Source organism: Anticarsia gemmatalis, chromosome 8, assembly GCF_050436995.1.
Source record: "Anticarsia gemmatalis isolate Benzon Research Colony breed Stoneville strain chromosome 8, ilAntGemm2 primary, whole genome shotgun sequence".
Taxonomy (NCBI): Eukaryota; Metazoa; Arthropoda; class Insecta; order Lepidoptera; family Erebidae; genus Anticarsia; species Anticarsia gemmatalis.
Window position 1 is genome coordinate 12,982,845 of NC_134752.1, and position 19,676 is coordinate 13,002,520.

Sequence of the window (19,676 nt, forward strand, 5' to 3'; positions counted from 1 at the left end):
AATGGTCACAGCAGTGGGATACTCAAACAGGCCAAGGAAGTAGTAATATAAAGTAAAATGATTTTACTCTCAAAGTAGATAAAACTAAACATATTTGAATTGCAATATGCTTTCAATTAACCCTCAAACCAATACTCTACGGCTACATAAACATAATTCGATCATTGGCTCTTCTCTCGTAACCGTATGTATTCAATGTCCACCACGTTGAAGTTATACACAAACTTACGATATTGCCGCCGCACAACTTTGCCAAATGACACGCACATTTGACAAACATATGACATTCTGTTAGGGTTGCCTCGTCAAACCATGTTTGAAGAATGTTTTAGAAAAACAATAACAAAATCTTTTGTGTCTTTAATTTTAAGTAAAATATTTCAAGTCAAGTTCAATTTTCAAGTATAGTAAAACTGTTGAGATGTCTTAGCTTTGAAGTATTTATTGGCAGTCAAATCTGGGTATAATCGTATTCGTTTCAAGATTTTTAAGGAATTGAAACGCTTTATATTTTTGTTTTACGTGGTCTCAAATTTGTCCCTATGGTTGATTATCTCTGCAATCATTTATCAACAGATAATTGCACTCTGTTTAACGATAGTGGAAAGCCAACATAACAAGTTCCTATAACTCACGACACTTAGAAATAAACACCACATTACAAATTCATATATAAAAGTTTATTCACCCAGTGTTTCTGTCGTAATAAACCCATGTCCTGTCAGCCCTACATATATTGGAACACGGAAGGGCAGACGTATATGACTGTTGACGTACAACCCTATTGGTTCTGACTTCTATCGACGTATTGCGGTACAGTCACTATGAGATGAAATACGATATTTGTTAGGAATATTTGAAAATATTGCTTATAAAGAAATTTTAGGTTATTTTATTTTAATAGTTAGGTTATAATGTTTTATAACTGGTGCGTATTAGCTCCTCACAAATATTTATCTTGCTATAGTTTATACCACCACAGATTATTTTTATTTTATAGTTTATAAAATTATACGGCATGGCACTAACCTATAGCATGTTTATTATCTAAGTATTTATTTAAAACCTATATGTACTGTGCTCGACATTTTTGCGACAGGAATAAGATAATATCGTATCGAAAGTCTATATTTTTAACAATACTGAAAGCTTAGTGTTGACTTAACCTCAGTCAAACAACGATTGCAAATGCAAAATCTGCTTATTATACTAATATTTATTTAGGCTTCATTAAGACACTGTAAGAATATTCAATGCACTTTTCAAACTAACAGATGCAACTTCACAACTGTTGTTAAGAGTTGTAAAGTTCGTAGTAGAAACTTTTAATTTAAAAGTGCTGTGAACTTTGAGAGTCCTTCATCAAACATTGATCAACTACGGCAACTTCGAAAACAAGAATACGTTTATATTTTACACTTTTCCTGATGTTATTTGTATTTCAATGTATTGTATAGACACAATATTTTATTTTTTCTAAGTACCACGTTCATTCGTGTACGCTATTTTTTGAGATAAGATGTACTTCTATAAATACGCGGTTTCTACTTAAATGCAATCCGCACGAATAAAAGTTTTTGTTGCTGGCAATTACAATAATTTACGGTACAATATTTAGGTTAATTATCGAAAGAATTACAATAAAAATGCAGTATACCTTTGTAATAATTACTTTATTATTAATAAACGTGTAATAAATCGAGTGAAATAAATAATAGTTTGTCTAACGTGGAATGATTTGTGGAATAATAAAACCAGCTCACCGAGGGGAATACGGGCAAACCAACGTTTTTACAATTTCACGCTAATTGGTAATAAACTCGTAAATTACCGTTTTGGCTTTATTTCTTAATTTATGGGACAGAGATTTAAAGTTAATGACCATTAATATATTAACCAACGTAATAACAAAGCCTGGATGGAGGCTATTCGCTGTAATATCGTATTCTCCTCGGTTGAGCCGTGTAAAATGAGAGGTATAATTGACCACCAGGTGGAGCCACTAGGGTTACAGGTGTTCATGAAAATATGAAATATTTTTGTCTTCAAACCATTTAATTATTTCGGTGTAATGTTTACATGTTGGTCGTTATTTTGATCAATATAGGAAACATAAAATGCAACTATTTCTACTTTCAGTGTAACACTAAATTTTCAAGTGAAGGTGAAATTCTTAAGAATTGAGATATTTTTTATGAGATTGACTAAAACATGTGTCACAATAAAGCCTGAAGTAGTTGCAAACGAAAATCCTTTGATACATTTTTCTACAATAAATATTTTTTGCCTCTAGCGCTACCTGGCGGACTATATCAGAACCTCTCATTCTTTAATACAAATGTTTTGTCTTTACACCGAAACGATCAAATTCAAATATTTTTTCAGTAATTTAGTAAGGGAGGAACGATAATTCTCATTAACATTGCAGTCTAGGTATTTGTCTATTTTTATAATATTATAATCTTAGAAGAGTTATTTTGAAATTATGATCGTCGGTGTAATAACATTTTCATTTGTATGGTGAAAACAGATTTACAAAAAATCGATCATCCGTACATTTTGAAAACTAGATTGAAACAGAGTATAGTACTAAATTCCTTCTTTTAGAATAGGACAAATATATTGAGTTTAATAAAGTTACTGGAATTCGATTCTCAATCTAGTAATTGTTTTGACTTTAACATCAACCGTTACGAGATGGCTACGCCTTCTGGATTTTAATAAAACTATTTTTTAGTAATTTTCAGAAGAAAATAAATGATAAATCTCTTGATACAGAATAATATGATGCATTAAAAACAACGGTTTTAACTGACTTAAAAAAAGAGAGAGATGTTGTTGATCTGTGGTTTACCTGAAAATATATTTGGAGATAATTTGTCGTGTAGGAATCGTATCAGTTGATATAAAAGCCAATTCTTACAATATTGGAGTTTAATTTGCAATATTTCCTATGATTAGTATCACTTAGTGACGAAAACAACAACCGGTGTATGTTCAGACTCAATGTTTCAACGATTATGTAAAGATAAAACAAACTTATGTCGACATGTTATAACTAAATATTGTGTCACATCAAAACTTTCAAAAACTGTAGTAAAGACAATTTGTTAATGTGATTTGTAGGTGAATCAAAAAATAAATTAAAATTTCAAACATTTTATAATATGTGAAGGGGATATTAACATGCTTTTAAGTTATTTATAAGGGTGTAAAGTCTATTTAAGAACAAATTAGTGGGTAGTAAAAATATGACATAACTGCAATGTACATATTGCTTGTGGCTTGCTACAGACATATTCGGTTCGGCATTAATCGGCCTAGTCGGGTGATCAAACCATGTGAAGATGAACCCGATCGGCATAAGCCGAACAAGCGAGTCGATTTAGTTTTTTTTAAGTATTAAGCATGACCTCATCCCCATCACAAATTATAATACAAGGTGAAACCTCAAAAAACATGGCACTTGTACTGTCAAACAAAAGTGTCACATCTATTCAATTCGATTATAATAAGTGCTTTACGAGTGTATAGTTTTTTTTATTTAAAAATGCGCAAAAGCGTTCATAAAAATCTCTCCACGACATCGAAATGGCATAAAAAAATCACAACTAACACGTTTTGAGCTTAAACACGACACCAAAACATTGGACAAACAAACGAACAGACACTACAAATTATAAACTACTTGATCAATCACAATTAGGTATGTATGTGGTACATTTGGAATGTTCTTTCGAAGTTTTGAAGCTTAGCAAAGCTGTCTCTTTTGAGGTAATACATACACCACGTTTTGCCAAAGGTGAAGTAATACATCGAATTATTTTTATGACAGAATTATTTTTAATTCATTCAAAAAGCAGGGCGAGTGGTTAGATTCACGGAAATGTTTTATAGTTTTTAGGTCAATCTTTTTTAACAAGCTGCATTCTATTCGGATCTATAGACAAGACCTCATATCTCTTTTTTATTTTTTTGCTCATCTCACGTGCATCTTTGACAAAACGCTATGTATGCTTCCACTCTCTTAGCATATGAATATGCCAGTCATCAATAAGTACAAGTAATGACGTCACGAAGGCATATATATTACAGGACATAGTGACACGCATGATATATGTACAGATGATACTTACAGCCAAATATATCAATTGAATTATCCTATCAAAAATACCTAAATATAAAAGTATAGGCACAAGAAATTTCATAATTAACGTGTGCAAATTCTATATTTTGCGCTATCATATGTGCGATCAGAATGTAGTTTACAATAAAGTAATTAATTAATATTAAATATTATTATATTATATGCTTAATAATGCATTATTATAGCAAATATAATTATAATAATTGCTTAAACATCTTGTATAATTGTTAGAACGTAATAATATATTTTTATGTAATATAATTAATTATTAGATAACATTATAATTAAGTGTATAGATTTTTTATTGACTAAATAAAATGAGATCAATGACAAAGTTGTACAACAACCTTTTCCTATAATAATGCATTATTAAAGCTTAAAATTTAACTTCTTACAAGTGATATTTTAAAATAGATTTTTTACAAAATAATACTGTCCCCAATATCGTTCAAGTTATAACAGAAAGGTGCACAAGATAATTATTTATAATAATTAATATTATATTCAAGTTCAATGGATCTCTCTTACGATATAACACGAAGCTAGCATGTTCTAGACATTCAGGCGACAGAATATAAATACACAACTATATATAAAGTGTTTGTTAAGTAAATACATCGACCACTTAGCACTTTACAGCTCCCCGTACATTCCTTTATTGTTATAGAAAAGTAATAATATAGTGTGTTGAAGCTGGAAATTAAAGATTTATAATTATAGATAATTAATTATGATATAAATTGACTTGATAGTGGACCAGAATTTTGTTAAAGTGTTATTGAATGTTTTAGCTTCAGCAAATGATTTCAATGTTGCTCAAATATTTGCTACACAAACATTTGTACTTGAATACAAACTCATGTTTGAACGATTGTATTTCCACTCCTTCTAAAAGCATCACAAGCTTGACCCCATTTCTGTCACGGTAGTCGAGTATTTACCTAATAAACCTTAACCTATCTAATAAAATTTACCGAAAAATTGTGCTGTTACAAATACACAATACGATACTCGTGAAATATTTATTTAATAAGGCAATGTTTTATAGACAGCACTTACAGTTAGAGACAGATATCAAATACCCGCTAGTAGGTAAACGTGACGCGAACGACATTCTTTGCCAAATCAATTTTATTATATTACATTAATTTTTAAGTAATTCTTTCATTTATATACCCTTAAATTATACTTGATTATTCTCACTTTGAATGTTACATACAATTTGACAAAGAATATCGATTCATTCTAATAATAATAAGAAAGATTAAAAGGGAAAAATACTAGGAGAGAAGAAATGGAAAGGGGTGTAAACCTAATAATTCAAATCTTGAGCATTGTGAAGCTAAGCTCGTGTGTTTAAGCTTAATATTAATATCAATGTTTAATAATGTGTACATAATATATTATATTTATATAATAATTTGACATCTTGATTAATATTGGAAATTATTTCACAGCCCCAAATAAAATTTAACCTAACGATAACTAAGACTATACATAAACGTTGGGACGTAAACATCTAAAGAACGACACAATTCTCTTAAAAGCGACCGTTTTATATTAAGTTGGTAACGGAATGTTGCAAGCATAGTTACTTGAAAGGCGTATCGTCAAAAAGTTTTATAAGAATAACGACTTTAAAAACAAGTCTGTTTTGAAAAAGTTGGGTCGGTTTTAAGAAAATAATATTTGCTTCAAACTTAAAGCTGTTTTTATTTGTTTGAAAATAAATGTAATGTAAAAATGATGCCATGAAGCGTTTGGCACAGTTCTGCTGGAAAACAAAAGCCCACTGGGTGGTGCATATGATTATGTGTTTATAAGCTATATTATAATATTTATGTAAATGATTATATCGTATATCTTTAGAGTCAGATTGACGCGTGAGACTGAAGATTTGAATAAATTGACTAGAATCGATTATAACGCAACTTAGTGCCGTCGTCTTCGAGGTTTCGCTACAATTTAAGTACCTCCTGACGTTCGAAAACATTTCAACATTTGATTAAAAACTATTTTTTTTAATAAAACATACTATTTTCCAGATTTCTCTACATTTTCTTAAACACATTACCTACCAAGCAGTGGTTAAGAATTAAAGAACCTACGTTGTAATATTTTCAATCTCACGCATCAAAATAACAAAGTAAATAGCAATTGATAAATAGATGAGAAACAAACATACAATATTATATAAAATCGTCAGGTATAAGAACAGTTATAACAATCAGTCTCAAGCCAATACATGCGGAATCCCAATCGTAATATAATTAAATATACACATCACAAACTCGTTTATATCTGCAGTATATAAAGGAAGACTAAAAACTTATAAAATATAGTATATAGTAAATATATACTCGTTTATATTTGACTCGAAAGTAGTCGAAAGGTAACCCAAGATAGTGCTTAGAGAAAACCCGTGTGATGTTCTGTTGCGTGTTATTTGCGTCACAAACTAGATGGAAGCAAAAGAATTGGGACAGTAAATTGACGAGGAAATTATGCCAAAATTACTGACCTTGCGAATACGAAAACTTTCACTGATTCCTGTCATTATGTTATTCTAGTTTCTGTGATATACTTTATGACTGTATTCTTATTCTTTTATTTTGGCTCTATTATGTCATTTTCCCTTCTCACAGATCGTATTCAACCCTATATTCATTTCTCCACAACACAAGTCGTTACAACAAAATTATTATGTTCGAACATGTCGTTACATAGACGCAGCTTTTTCATTTTCTTATTTTCGGCGTCGTATTTACAATCAATTTTATTCCCGACGGAGCGACGTGCACCGCCCTCACTCACAATCTAGGTCAAATATGTTTGTTCCTTGTTCCCGAACAAAAATGCTTCAAAATGAAGAAAGAAGAAGTCACGCGATCGCATTGATCTCGTTAACGATACTTCTACAGTTACTCGTTTCAGTTTTACGACTGCAGCTATAAACGAGCTCGTACTACAACTTACTGCTAAAGTCTACCAAAGAGTTGGTCCGTCTGTTAAAATATAATATAGAGAAGCGTTCCCTGAATATAAATTAAATATCCATTGAAACGTCGAAGCGTCGAAGCTCTTTAACGAAATAGCGGAATAGTTAGAAACCTTGGTTAACGAAAGTAGCGGTACGTGCGAGTACCGTCTCGATCACAATAGACATTGAGTTCATTTCACTTTGCCGCAGTTCACGTGCAGAAGAAGCCAATTTTCGACAATTCTCTGATTCCGAGCATATTTGAGATTAGAGAACGGAAGTTGAGGAAATGGCCGCTAACTGTAAAGCTTCCGTGCTAAGAGCCGCGCCGACACGCCGCACACATACGAGAATGGCCCATCTTTTATTCTGTATGGCGCTGTACGTGCACTCGACGTGTCTTTACGAGCGCCAGGCACAAATGTGATTTGTGGACGATTTCTGTTTTGTTTTGCGAACATTATACTGCTTGCGTAAGGCCGGTCGCGAAATAGGAACCTGAATTTTGGGGCATGTTAACTGGCCATTATTTAACTAGATCAATAAAGATTCTCATTCGATATGAGAGAGCTCGGAATCAGTGAGCTGTCGAATCTAGCCGGCTCACATCCGCGACATGATCATGTACCGTCCGTCGGACAGCAGCTCCCGCGTGTCGCTGGGCGAGCCCGGGCTGAGGCTGGGCGCCACCGACGGCGACGAGTACGTGTCCTTGTTGAACTTGCCGAGCCGCCGGTCTGTCTCGGACGCCACCGAGACCTCCTCCTCCACGATCTGCTCGAGCGGTAGTTCCCGCATCGCCTCCCCATTGATCGCCAGGGCGTTTACGAAGCCGTGCGCACGATCCGGTGGCGGCTCAGTGTACGTTTCGGTGATGGTCTCCGGTAACACTTCAGTGGCTCGTGCCCGACGTGCATTCTTTGTTCGCATCCCGCCCGTCTCCGCGTCTCTCTCCAGTCTATGTCCCGAGCGGGATCTCGTTAGCTGTCTCTGCACGTAATCCTCGAGGGCCTCCTCCTCGCTCTTTGTGAGGTACTTGTGTAGCACGATCAAGAATATTCCGATCGCCAGCGCAAAGAGTCCCGAGCAAACCAATTCATTGAACCAGCTGACGGAGCCGATGCTGCTCCAGGAGGTGACGTCATCGGGCAGCCAGCCAGACGCGATGAGGAACACGCCGAGCACTAGAAACACCACTCCGAGGTGGAGCATGCCCACCGAGGAGACGACCTCATTGTCGGTGGCCCTGTTCTTCCTGTAGCGACGTCGTTCTAAGCTGCCGGTGGAGCAGTGCGGGGAAGTGACCCCGGATTCTGAGGACTGTAGCGAGTATCGGCGCTCGCGGGCTCGTTGCTGCTCGGCGCGCCGCTTGCGCTCGCGGCGGATGGCGAGCGCCGAGTGCAGGCCGACCGCGTGCATCCTGCAAGCACGGGCACGGGTGAGTGGTGACGTCACCTCGCGTCGGGAACGCAGCGCCTCCACCGTGAGGCGGGCGGTGCGTTGCCGACGCGTGCAGTGCGGGGCGTGGCCGCAGGCGCGGGTTGCCGCACGCCTAGCGGAGTACCACCACCCGTGCCCGTGCCGTGCCGCGAACGTACCAGGATAACATAACATGGAGGAAGAAACTTGACGTGCGAGAACAATGCACAGTTCGCTTATTGTGAGCGGCTGGAGAGAAACATTCAATTAAACATATACAAAGGACGTTGCAACTTGAACCGGCGGCCGCCATGTGAGAACACAATAGAACGAGTCACATCAAGTCTGTTCCTATCTTATTTATGTATGTATATCTATTTGTATATTATAACAATGTAACGTAATAATACTCTTATTTTAATGTAACCATTAGTATCAATTCGCAAAGATGAAAGCGTTTATAAAGGGAATAAATCAAAACACTCGAATTTAACAAAAATACGAGTGTATTTCTAATGCATTTGAACATTGCCCGTAAAATATTAACAAAGTTCGTGTTTTCCTAGAAATATTCAACTGAAAATACGTCGTAGGACAATTTGTGAGGTCTCGGGTCCGCAAATGATGGTCCCCGTTAAATTATTCACAGAGCTTGTCCTCAATTTTCACAGGTCTTGGTGAAAAGGGAAAACTTGAGCGAAGCGCGTCCGAATATAAACTTAGTGAATACAACATCAACGGAAAATATAATTTACAGTAAAAGTTATTGTCGCTCCAAGACTATGTTTGTAGTTGGTAGTGTTTGACATTACAGCTATGTAATATAAACTCCGGTGAGAGTTGAATAAATAATTTAAGTACATTTTAGTTTAAGTCTAGACTAACAATGGCGCCTAAACAGTGCAAAAATATTATTTGCACGAAAATATTTAAACTAAACATTAAAAGCTAACTTTTGTGTTGTAAGTATTTAGCCGATGTACCAGGCCATCATATTTCTACAGGAGATATATCTGGAACGACACAACCGGTGCGCTTCAGCGGTAAGCACGTAGTTTTCACAAAGGTATGTTTTGAGGCGTCCCCAGCGTCGGCACATTGAAATGTTTCAGTGAATACCGCGGCTGAATACAGCCTACGAAATGAAAGGCTGAATGCGTTTGAATCTCATTATGTTGTGAAATGTTTAAATAAACATGCTGATTTAACTGGCGGGTTTTGAGGTGCATGCGACGCAATTAAGTTGAAGGACACAGGTACTATAGAGAATAGTAAAAGCAGAAACTGTGAATAATACGTTTTTACAGTTGAATAAAATTATGAACCTATTTATGTGATGTAATAGACTACGCTTCTCTTAGTTTTATGTGAATGTCTTTTCAATGTAATAAGTAAGTTATTTGCGTGTTAATTACTGGCGAGTAATAGTAGGCCTTTGAGTAGACCTTATTTACATTTTAAAATTATGCCTAATTAGTGGATCCAAAGTTTTTTTTTTATATTTGAAGTTGCTTTGAACGTGGAAGTTCGTTGAGACAGCATTATTTCAACTTAATCAAATAAATTACAGCTTTATTACACTTATCAACACTAAATCCTCAAAATTGGAGCATATTCATTCAAAGTCTCACTGAACTTCATCATTTCAATTACCAGCAGACAGAACAATTGGAGCATGATTCACATCTGCGGTCACAACTGGCTCCCTCGCGGCTCCCATACTAACTATAAGATCATTCATCACGAGTTTATGCCTCCCTGGTACAACCGACTGGAACTGCGCCAATTGAAGCCATCACTAAAATTAATCTTATCATATTCTAGCATAAATTACTTTGTACGTTTAACGATTTTGGCTCTTTAGATTATTGTATGATCTGATTTTATTGGAAATTATAACTGGTATTATTTACGACTACAAGTTTTGATGACATCACAACAATAGAGCGCGCAATAAATAAAGTATTTAAGAATGTTATTAGTTGGCAAGAGAAATGAGCAGATAATATATTTAGAGGTTCTGTAAAGAAGTACCTACTAAATTAAAAAAATACTGCTGATGCAAATGATTTAGCAAATGTACAAGCCGAGACTTAGTACTCCTTATAGACACAATAGTCATCATACTAAAAATTGTCTATCATCGTAGAAAAGAAAAAAATACAGGCAGATGCAATAACATAAGAGCTCTGTTAAGACAGAAAGATTCTTGTAACTCAACAGCTCCAACGGAAAACTCAACAGCCTTCATCTTTTAGATATAAACACCAAACATCTCACAGCTTTGTTTCTTCATATCTAGGCGCCTCATTCATTCGTTACAAGTACAGCCTTCGCTTGGAAGCCGGCCAACTGTTCTAGTATTAATCATATTCACTGATGCATAAATTAGCTCTGCTATTGTAGGGACCAACATTATTTACCATTATCAGTTAGTTGTAGAATAGGAACACCATTAATTACAACGTTATTTAAGAGGTCGAGGTAGGGGTTTGTACGTGCTTGTCCTATTTACATATGTATTTATGTGTAAAACGTTTATTTGAAAAGCGTTATGTGGCTAGATCTTAATGTTATCTTCTAACCAGTAAATAATATTGTCAATGTGATAAATTAAGTCTCGGATATTGAACATAATAAACAGTTAGTAAATAAAATATCACAAAGAAATAATTACTTGTGTTGCACGGTTCTCTGCAGTTCATAATTATCGAGTATCAAGTATTTAACATTTAAAATGTACTGCAAAAATTGTTCCTACAATACCCGCTAGAGGCGCTGTTTGAGTTATCATACAAGATTACTTTATAGTCCGTTGTTACACTAGTCAGTTGTCGATGGTTGAGAGTGGTAGGAAATCGCAATTCTGTATGTCAATTATAGAGCTTAGTTAAAATTTTGCGTAGTATAAGAATTCTATTCCACATCAATAGCTAAAGTATTCAGTAATTACATAACACCAACAAAAAAATCATCAACAAGCAACATTCCTTCTCAATTCTATAGTAAAATATCTAGAATTTCTTATAATTCAAAACAATAACATCGCTAGCATTGCCAATTAGTATCGTTATTCGTTAGTAAGACGGTATTATCTTCTCTATTGACAAACAATAGGTCGACTGCACTCGGCACAAGTCGCCATTCAACTCGGCTTGTACTACCGACGTTTGTAATTGGATGAATAATCGATACGCTTCAGCATCTATTAATTGGACTTGTTGAGAATTTGTAGACTGTCAGATTATTAAACTTGTATTGTGGTTAAGAAGAAAATTCTGAGGTGATTACGTCTTGAGGTGATGACAAGTCTCCACTAGAAATGTGAGAGGCAGGGATTTGACATACTTTTCAAAATAATGAAAAGACCTAGACTATGTATAAACAAAATCATTAATTTCTAACTAACTGACCCTTAAACGGCTGCGGCTTAAACTTAACGTTTAGGGATAGTTTTTGGAAAAAAAAGACCCAAAGTATTCTAATATCCTTAGGCAACAATCACATAGTTTGGCCGTTGAAGCATAGCCACAGATACACAGGTTTGCATTTATAATATTAGTATAATAAACATAAACATATTATGCATTGATACCAAATATGTGATTCGGTCCCGACCAACCTATGCAGAAAACTAAAAAGTTACACCGCTATCTCAGTTATTTCTTGCACGTGAACATTATAGGTGATTTACTTCCGAACATATAATAATGTACTCCCACGTTTCACCCGGTATCAGCTGTTTACCATACCACGGAAGTCATAAAAGTCGGCAGAGTAAAACGGTAACTATTATAATAATATTAGCGGCGAGCCAAAAACCAACACTACGATACTTTTAACTAGTTTCAAAAACCATTTCATGGTACATTATTTTTTGGGATTTTAGTTAAAATGTAGTTCAAGGACTTGTTTTTAAGTGCCAACTATTACTTGGCTAGGATGGTGATAGTTAATCCTGATTTGGAAAAAAACAAGAACCATTCTGAAGAATTTATAACCAGTTAGTAGATTTTTGGCACAGTGCGCAAATGTTAGACTGGTTGCTTTAAGATAAATATGTATATCGCATATCTGCCTGATATATTGCATCTCTTGGTCCCGGCTGTAGTCGGATGCGTAAGATCAATCACATCACGTAACTAGATAATTGATTGATTAAGATGATTTGGAACTAGACAATAAACACAATATGTCCAGCATAAATGAGGCTTTTGATCACAATTTCTAAGAAAACAACATCATTAAATAAAAACAATAATGCGACAAAAAACTAAAACGTCTTTCAGATATGTAACAAAAAAATATGCTTAAAGTTATACGAATCTTGCCAAAAGCAAAAGTGGATAAGTGAGACGTTTTTCTCACAAACTTTCAACCATAAATAAACAGTTATATTAGGCGTATTTTCATCTCCTATGCCGACGGATGTCTTACTAGGCTGGACTTGAGGCTGGCGTTCTGCCAAGTCCCTGTATCGCTGAGACCTCGTTCAATTGATATGATGAGGGATAAGGTAGACCTCTGTCTAGACAGGCCACTTGGAGTCGAGTGGAGTGGAGCCACTGGAGATAGCCCTTCGACTTATCTTAACGTTTGACGGATATTGGTGTACTTAGATGGTTTTTTTTCTGTATTTTCAATCTTATCGCACATTGATTTCGATTGCAATCACACAATGAATTGTAAATTTCGTCGTTCATATTGTAATTCCTTTTCTGCTACTTCTATTTTACGCAAGAACTCAAGGCACGATCCTCATTTATTCGAGAGAAGGGAGATGGAGACCCTGGGCAGGGGTCTCCTTCTCCCTGTAGTGAAACTATTAATGGGTTACATTAATTTATTTTAATTATTTGATTGTCGGTTACATTTTGTTGTGACAACAATTAAAAACTGATTAATTCTTGAGGTATAAATATTTAAACTCTAACCTTTTTTCAAATTCAAATACCAAGCGGTCTTCCACAACAAGCATGTAGTTAACGTGACGGAACAAACCATAATATTGTAAAGGGCGTATGTACACTGTAGCACAACAATCAACATTTCCTTTTCCTATCTTGAAAGTTCTTACATGTACACTAAAAGGCATTTCCTTATGGCCTACTTGGCGTGATGCCAAACCCATTGTTTTAGCTGCTCTGCCCCAGATCTTACAATTTTAAACGTGGATGGTTATGGAACCTTTAAGGCTTGTTATACAGTTCGCAGATCGTAGGCACAGCTTAAAAGATGTTACATTCTACTTATACTACGTACTCTCCACTAATTCCTGGCAGCAAAAAGCTATGTTAAAAACATGCGCTTACCATTTGCGCTACATAAGGATAACTAAATACGTTTTATAGCGTCTACGTCGTACTGCAATGAGTTTTTCTATCATTACTAGCAGCAAATGTTTATTTTCAAGTTAGTTTATTGTTAAGTTCGAAACGACTCAAAGAATCAATCACAGCCTATATTTTTAAATGCAAACGAAATAAACTCTAATTCACATTGGATAACTATGCGCAAGAGCTTGTACGCAGTTGAAAGAAATATTGTCGAAGTGCCTTTGGCTATAGCAGAAGCTACAATGTGCAATAGCCTTAAACCAGCCTTAAAACGTTATTTTTAAAGGGTATTCATCTACTTCACGGAGAGGGGCGACAGTAGCCTCTTATTAAGTCCTTGATAGCCTATCAAATTGTCAACACTCCACGAGGTCTCGTTCAAGGGCGCTTCGTAATTAAGTGATTTCGTGTTTAAGTGACGGACATTTTGTTACGCGTGTTTATTAGGCTGTACACTTGCTGATTTAGGAGCAAAAACCGAAAGTATGGGTGCCTTCAGGGGTCTTTTAAATAGCAATATTTTCATAGTGACAAATATGCGATAATAGGCAGAAATGTATTGATTCTGGGCAGGGTCTTGAAAAGTAATTTTAAAATCGCTATTTTTTTACTAAATACGCTTACAATAACCCAATATGTACATTTTCATGGCTGAGAGCAACAACCAAAGCATTAAAATAGAAAATGAAAACGTAAATAGCAACCGAACACAATACACAAAAAAAAACAATGATTAGGTTAGGTAAAGCTATTTTAAGATTACGCGTCGATTAATTCGTTTTTTCGGAAAAAATGTTATATAAGGATAGTAAATATAAACAAGTTCCAAAATCACAGTACCTTGATTAATTCGTTTCAAATAAACAAACTACCAATTTTTATAATAAACATATTAAACAGCTTCATTTTTCCAAACAGCTCAATTCATTACTGAATGAGTATATAAAACACAGCAGTCATCAATCATAGTTATTCGTACTGACATCATGATGTACGGCGTTAACCTATATTTTATATACTTAGTTTATATTAATAACTCAGACTGTATGACGCCTAGTCACTTTATTAGGTGTGAGGTTACTAGTAGAGTAGTAGGTTCCATTCCCAAGATGAAACAAAAATGTTGTGTGATCTACAAATTGATGTACATAATATATGTATTAGATCAAATTATGATCCTGGGTCTCGAATAATTTCGAAAATGTCTCTCTATATTCAGCTATCGGTGAATTTTATCAAAAATCGGTTCAGCAGTTTACCAGTAATTATCATTCTAAGGTATAGTCCACTATAACATGCATATAATCATGCAAAAGATTTTATTCTTTATTCACAATTACATACCAAAATCACTTGGGAATTTTCAGAATTTGCTTCCGCAAAAACACAATTAAACTTTGAACGCTGGGGAATTAAACCCGGAACCTCGCGATCAGCAGGCAATTAAATATTAAATAACAAATGTATTAGCGATGCATGAAACGCCTTTTGTAAATCATCATCATGATTAACTGCGTGAGATTGGCATAGCATCGGAGAGGGTGGCATGAACAAATAGAGGCATATAGCATATATTTCCAAATATAATATGCCTATACGTTCATTTTGATATCAAGACGACACCGTGCATATCGCAAGTACTAGTCTTTATTATAGAATCGCTATCGGTGTCTGTTCATCAGTGGTCGTTCTTCCTTATAACTACAATACATACCTTATAACAACTTGATAATAAGCATGGTGTTTGTTCTACATAGAAAAATGAATTCTTAATTTTTGACACGAAATTGTTTGGGACTTGGTGGTGAAAAAAAATATCTGATAGATTTAGTAGAATACACCGTTGTCTATCTTTTTATCAGATGTCTGAAGATATATTCAATTAATCTAATTTATCAGATGTTCATATGGAAAATTCTACCGATGTATTTGTTAGAAAAAAAAATCTGTTAGAACGTTGATGGTGCCGTAGTGACATCTAATACACATACATTTCACATGATTACATCATACTTTTCACTTGGATTACGTTTCCGATAGGGTTTACTACCAGAATGTGATACATAACAGAAGTCTGTCGTAATTAATGATACGTCGTGCACACGATATAATCGCTATTTATCCAGTGAGCGAATTTAATACCACTGTATTGTTACGGCTTCAATCTGACCTAGACGTTTTATCTATAACTAACTCTTACCCGCGACTTTTATGAAAATATCCTGTGATAAAAAGTAGGTGTGTCAAAATTTGTGTGTCTTTTATACAGAAAAACTTATGAACACAATGTTATGATTTCACTTATTTAAGAATGAATCCTATGATTATCAAAGTTATAAAAATCAACTAGCCGCCTTTCTAGAAGGTAGAACAAACGCAATGCACTGCTAAAAAACTTTTGACTTTGAATAGCCATTTTAATCGCTAGCTATATAACAATAATTTTGTAACATGATACAATCATTTACCTATTAGCTCAGCATCTACTGCTTGGATAATTTAAAAAAATAAAAACTTCTGGATACCTCAAAAAATACTAACTCAACACTAAACCGAATTCAAAAAGGCGGGGGTTTCCCAATTCGTCGAAATCTTTTTTTTTTTAAATATCATGTACACTGTACAATCAGCAACAGTTATCTGTCAGGTGTAGTATGATAGGTGTCCGCCAGGTGGCGCTGTCGGTTGTGCAAGCTGGCGCCGCGCCAGGGAACGTCTTGTAATAACTGCTTAGGGTTGAACGACCACGTGTTACTGCACTACAGAATAAGTTTCATGTTCTGTGATGGTTATGCAATTTAAGTAGTGTTTGTTGTTTTTAACCGACTTTGAAACAGGAGGAGGTTCTCAAATCAAAATTTATATTATTCGTTATATCCGAAGATATATGCAGAATTGAGATTGTTTGTCACAAGTAATTTGCGAGCCCGTTGCTATATACCGGGCTATACAATAGAAATTGGAAAACGCAATGTCAATTTACCCGACTACGGAATGGAACAAAATTTTTGGGTTCAGTGGCTGCATGCCCATTTCATGTTTCCAGTCTATGTATAAGCATATTTCTCCAGTATAAGTACTGAAAACAATAACAGCGGTAGCTAAATAACATGTCCAACTAGCAAAAACCTTAACCTTTCAATAAGAACATATCATAAATCACTCCATATTAAAGACACTATAATCAATTCAGCAGCCCAAAACAATACGCTAACTAATTATTTTCCTATTATCATCATAATATATCTCATCTTATAGAAAATCCTCTTTCAATTTGTTCCATAACATCCGGCTAGGCACCGCAATTTACCGATCTACATAATAGTATGGAAATTGAATCCGACGAGGTTTTGTCATTCACCATCAGTGGGCGACCGAGCATACTTTTAATCACTTATAGAAAATGGTAGGTATCGTCGAGAGAATTGAAATGCGAGGAGCCGATAGCTTCTGGGAATAAGATTCGTTTAAATCTCGATATTGCAGTGCGATTAGAAATCCGTTTTATAGGTGGGTAACCGACAAATGTTATTAAATTGATATATTTTGTGAGTTTAAATGGCACATATCTCTTTGAAGAGGAATATTAGAGTATGAAAGGCATAGTTTAGTTAAGATTATCATACTTTTAATCGCTTATAGAAAATGGTAGATATCGTCGAGAAAATTGAAATGCGAGCCGATAGCTTCTGGGAATAAGATTCGTTTAAATCTCGATATTGCAGTGCGATTAGAATTCCGCTTTATCGATGGGCTACCGACAAATGTTATTAAATTGATATATTTTGTGCGAGTTTAAATGCCACATGTTGTTTTTAAAGAAAATGAATAGTATATGAAAGTTAAAGTTTAGATTAGATAATGATAATTATTAATAGTTTGATACAATCGTACGAAACGTTGATAAACTAATGCTTATACTTCAAGCTATCATTTTTTTTTCTATTACATTGAAAATTAGTAACCTAAAAACACATAAGAGAGCTATAGGAATTACCTACTCTAAAAGAGATTGTCAGTGAGTTCAAATTTTCAGAGAGTACTAGTACTATGACGTCATTTTGATCCGTAAATGCTACTGAAACTTCATTCGCAGAAAAGGCTTACTAATGAGTACCAAGCAAATATAAAATACTGCAGCAAACAAAATGAGTTTCACCTATATTTCCTCGTCCAAACAAAGGGCTAGTAAACATTTATTTAATTAAAATATCGAGTTTTTGGGATTGAGTTGTACAAAACAGATGTGGATTATGTTGACCCTGTTTCGTTTTAAATCGACACCGGTGTTGTTAGTATGCGGTTTTTCGAAACATTTTCGCGAAATTTTAGGTCACGATGTATTTGAACTGAATTTACATGGTCTAGGTAGCATGTGTGACGACGGAAACCAACTCTAAACTCCAAAATTTGCGTGTTGCAAGCTCAAACAATTGATTGAAATTTTAGTATAATTTGTTGGTCTACGAAATTTTTTTGAAGGTATATGAATGAAAGGGAATATTACAAACAATTGAAGCTACAATAACAACAACATCAACTGTACTATGGGTTCCTCTGCATATCAAACGCGCAAACTTTTTAGGCTAAATTCATTTAACACTACAGTTAGTCATCCGCCACAATTTTTAAGCGATGCGATGTCTGACGAACACTGTCTATATTTACTTCTGATATCAAAATAACTTTTACTCCCATCTTTATCGTCGACTAATAACGCAGCCTAGAAATAACTACATCCAAATATTCTAAACAATATTAAACTATTAAGAATGAAAACAGTTTTTATAACTTCCACGTCAATAAAACGTTTAAAAACAGGCCTTTATATTCGTAACCCGAAAACCCATATTAAAATTTCCCATATTATTTGAGTGCAGTGATAGTCGCGTGGTTTAAACATTATCACATATTAGTACCTAGGGAAATAATAATCGATGATTCCTTCATTTAAGTAAAATTTAAATCTTTTATTAAACTTACTATAATTCGCGAAAATAAGAAACCCATAATCTACTTAGACACGTGATAGTTACTGAACATGCAAATTCTTAAACCTCACATTGCCATTGAATTTTAATTTTCCCTTATTTCAGGAAGAGACTCTTGCCCAGCTTTTGGAAAGTAATGGATTAAAATGTGGCAGCCCTAATGTGAGCGATGAGTGACTCACGCTCGCTCGAGTTGATCGAGTACATCGAGAGCTTTGTTTGGACCAGATACATTATCAACAGACGCGTTTAATTTGAAACATTAATTGATATTCCGATAAATTATGGGAACTTCTCGCGGGGATTTGTAGCTTTCAATTTAACTTTAATTTGTATATGAAATTGAGTCGTGCCATTATCAATTCCAATATAATTATATCATCTCTTTATCATTTCTGCAGCGGTTAGTATGTACTATTGATGAAAGAAAGACAGTTTAAAGGCTTTGGTTTTGAGGTAGCTAGGGATATATAGATACCGAAATGAGAGACGCGCGATTTTACAAAAATAGCGTTATTTTATTTCCACATACTGAATCTGGCACTGTTTTACTAAAACGTGTTTTAAATATGAAAGTTTCAAGTAATTCCCGCTGGGGGCTCAAGTGTTCACATATTTAAAGAAGTGTGAATTTTCTTTGAAAGGCGCGAACGATGCATGAACGGATTAATTAGAGGGGAATGAAAAGGCTTTAAAATTAAATTCCATTGAAAATGTTCAAGCTATGCGGAGGAAATTCTCTTAGACATGTGATTTTGATATTTTACGAATTAAAACCCTCTTGCAAAGGATCATTTTGTTCG

The 19,676-nt window shown here is 34.8% G+C and overlaps 1 protein-coding gene across 4 annotated transcripts in view; it reads right to left on the bottom strand.

Annotated features, from left to right (window-relative positions):
• The window catches only part of LOC142975137 (uncharacterized), an 81,705-nt gene that overhangs the window by 19,626 nt on the left and 42,403 nt on the right, over positions 1-19,676 (bottom strand). The window contains exon 2 of one of the 4 annotated variants that reach the window (XM_076117834.1): positions 1,661-8,547. The exons of the other annotated variants lie outside the window; for them this stretch is intronic. Within the exon in view, the coding sequence (XP_075973949.1) occupies positions 7,731-8,546 (816 nt within the window). The 5' untranslated portion in view covers position 8,547 and the 3' untranslated portion in view covers positions 1,661-7,730. Of the gene's footprint in view, positions 1-1,660; positions 8,548-19,676 lie in introns of those variants that run through there. 4 annotated transcript variants of the gene reach the window in all.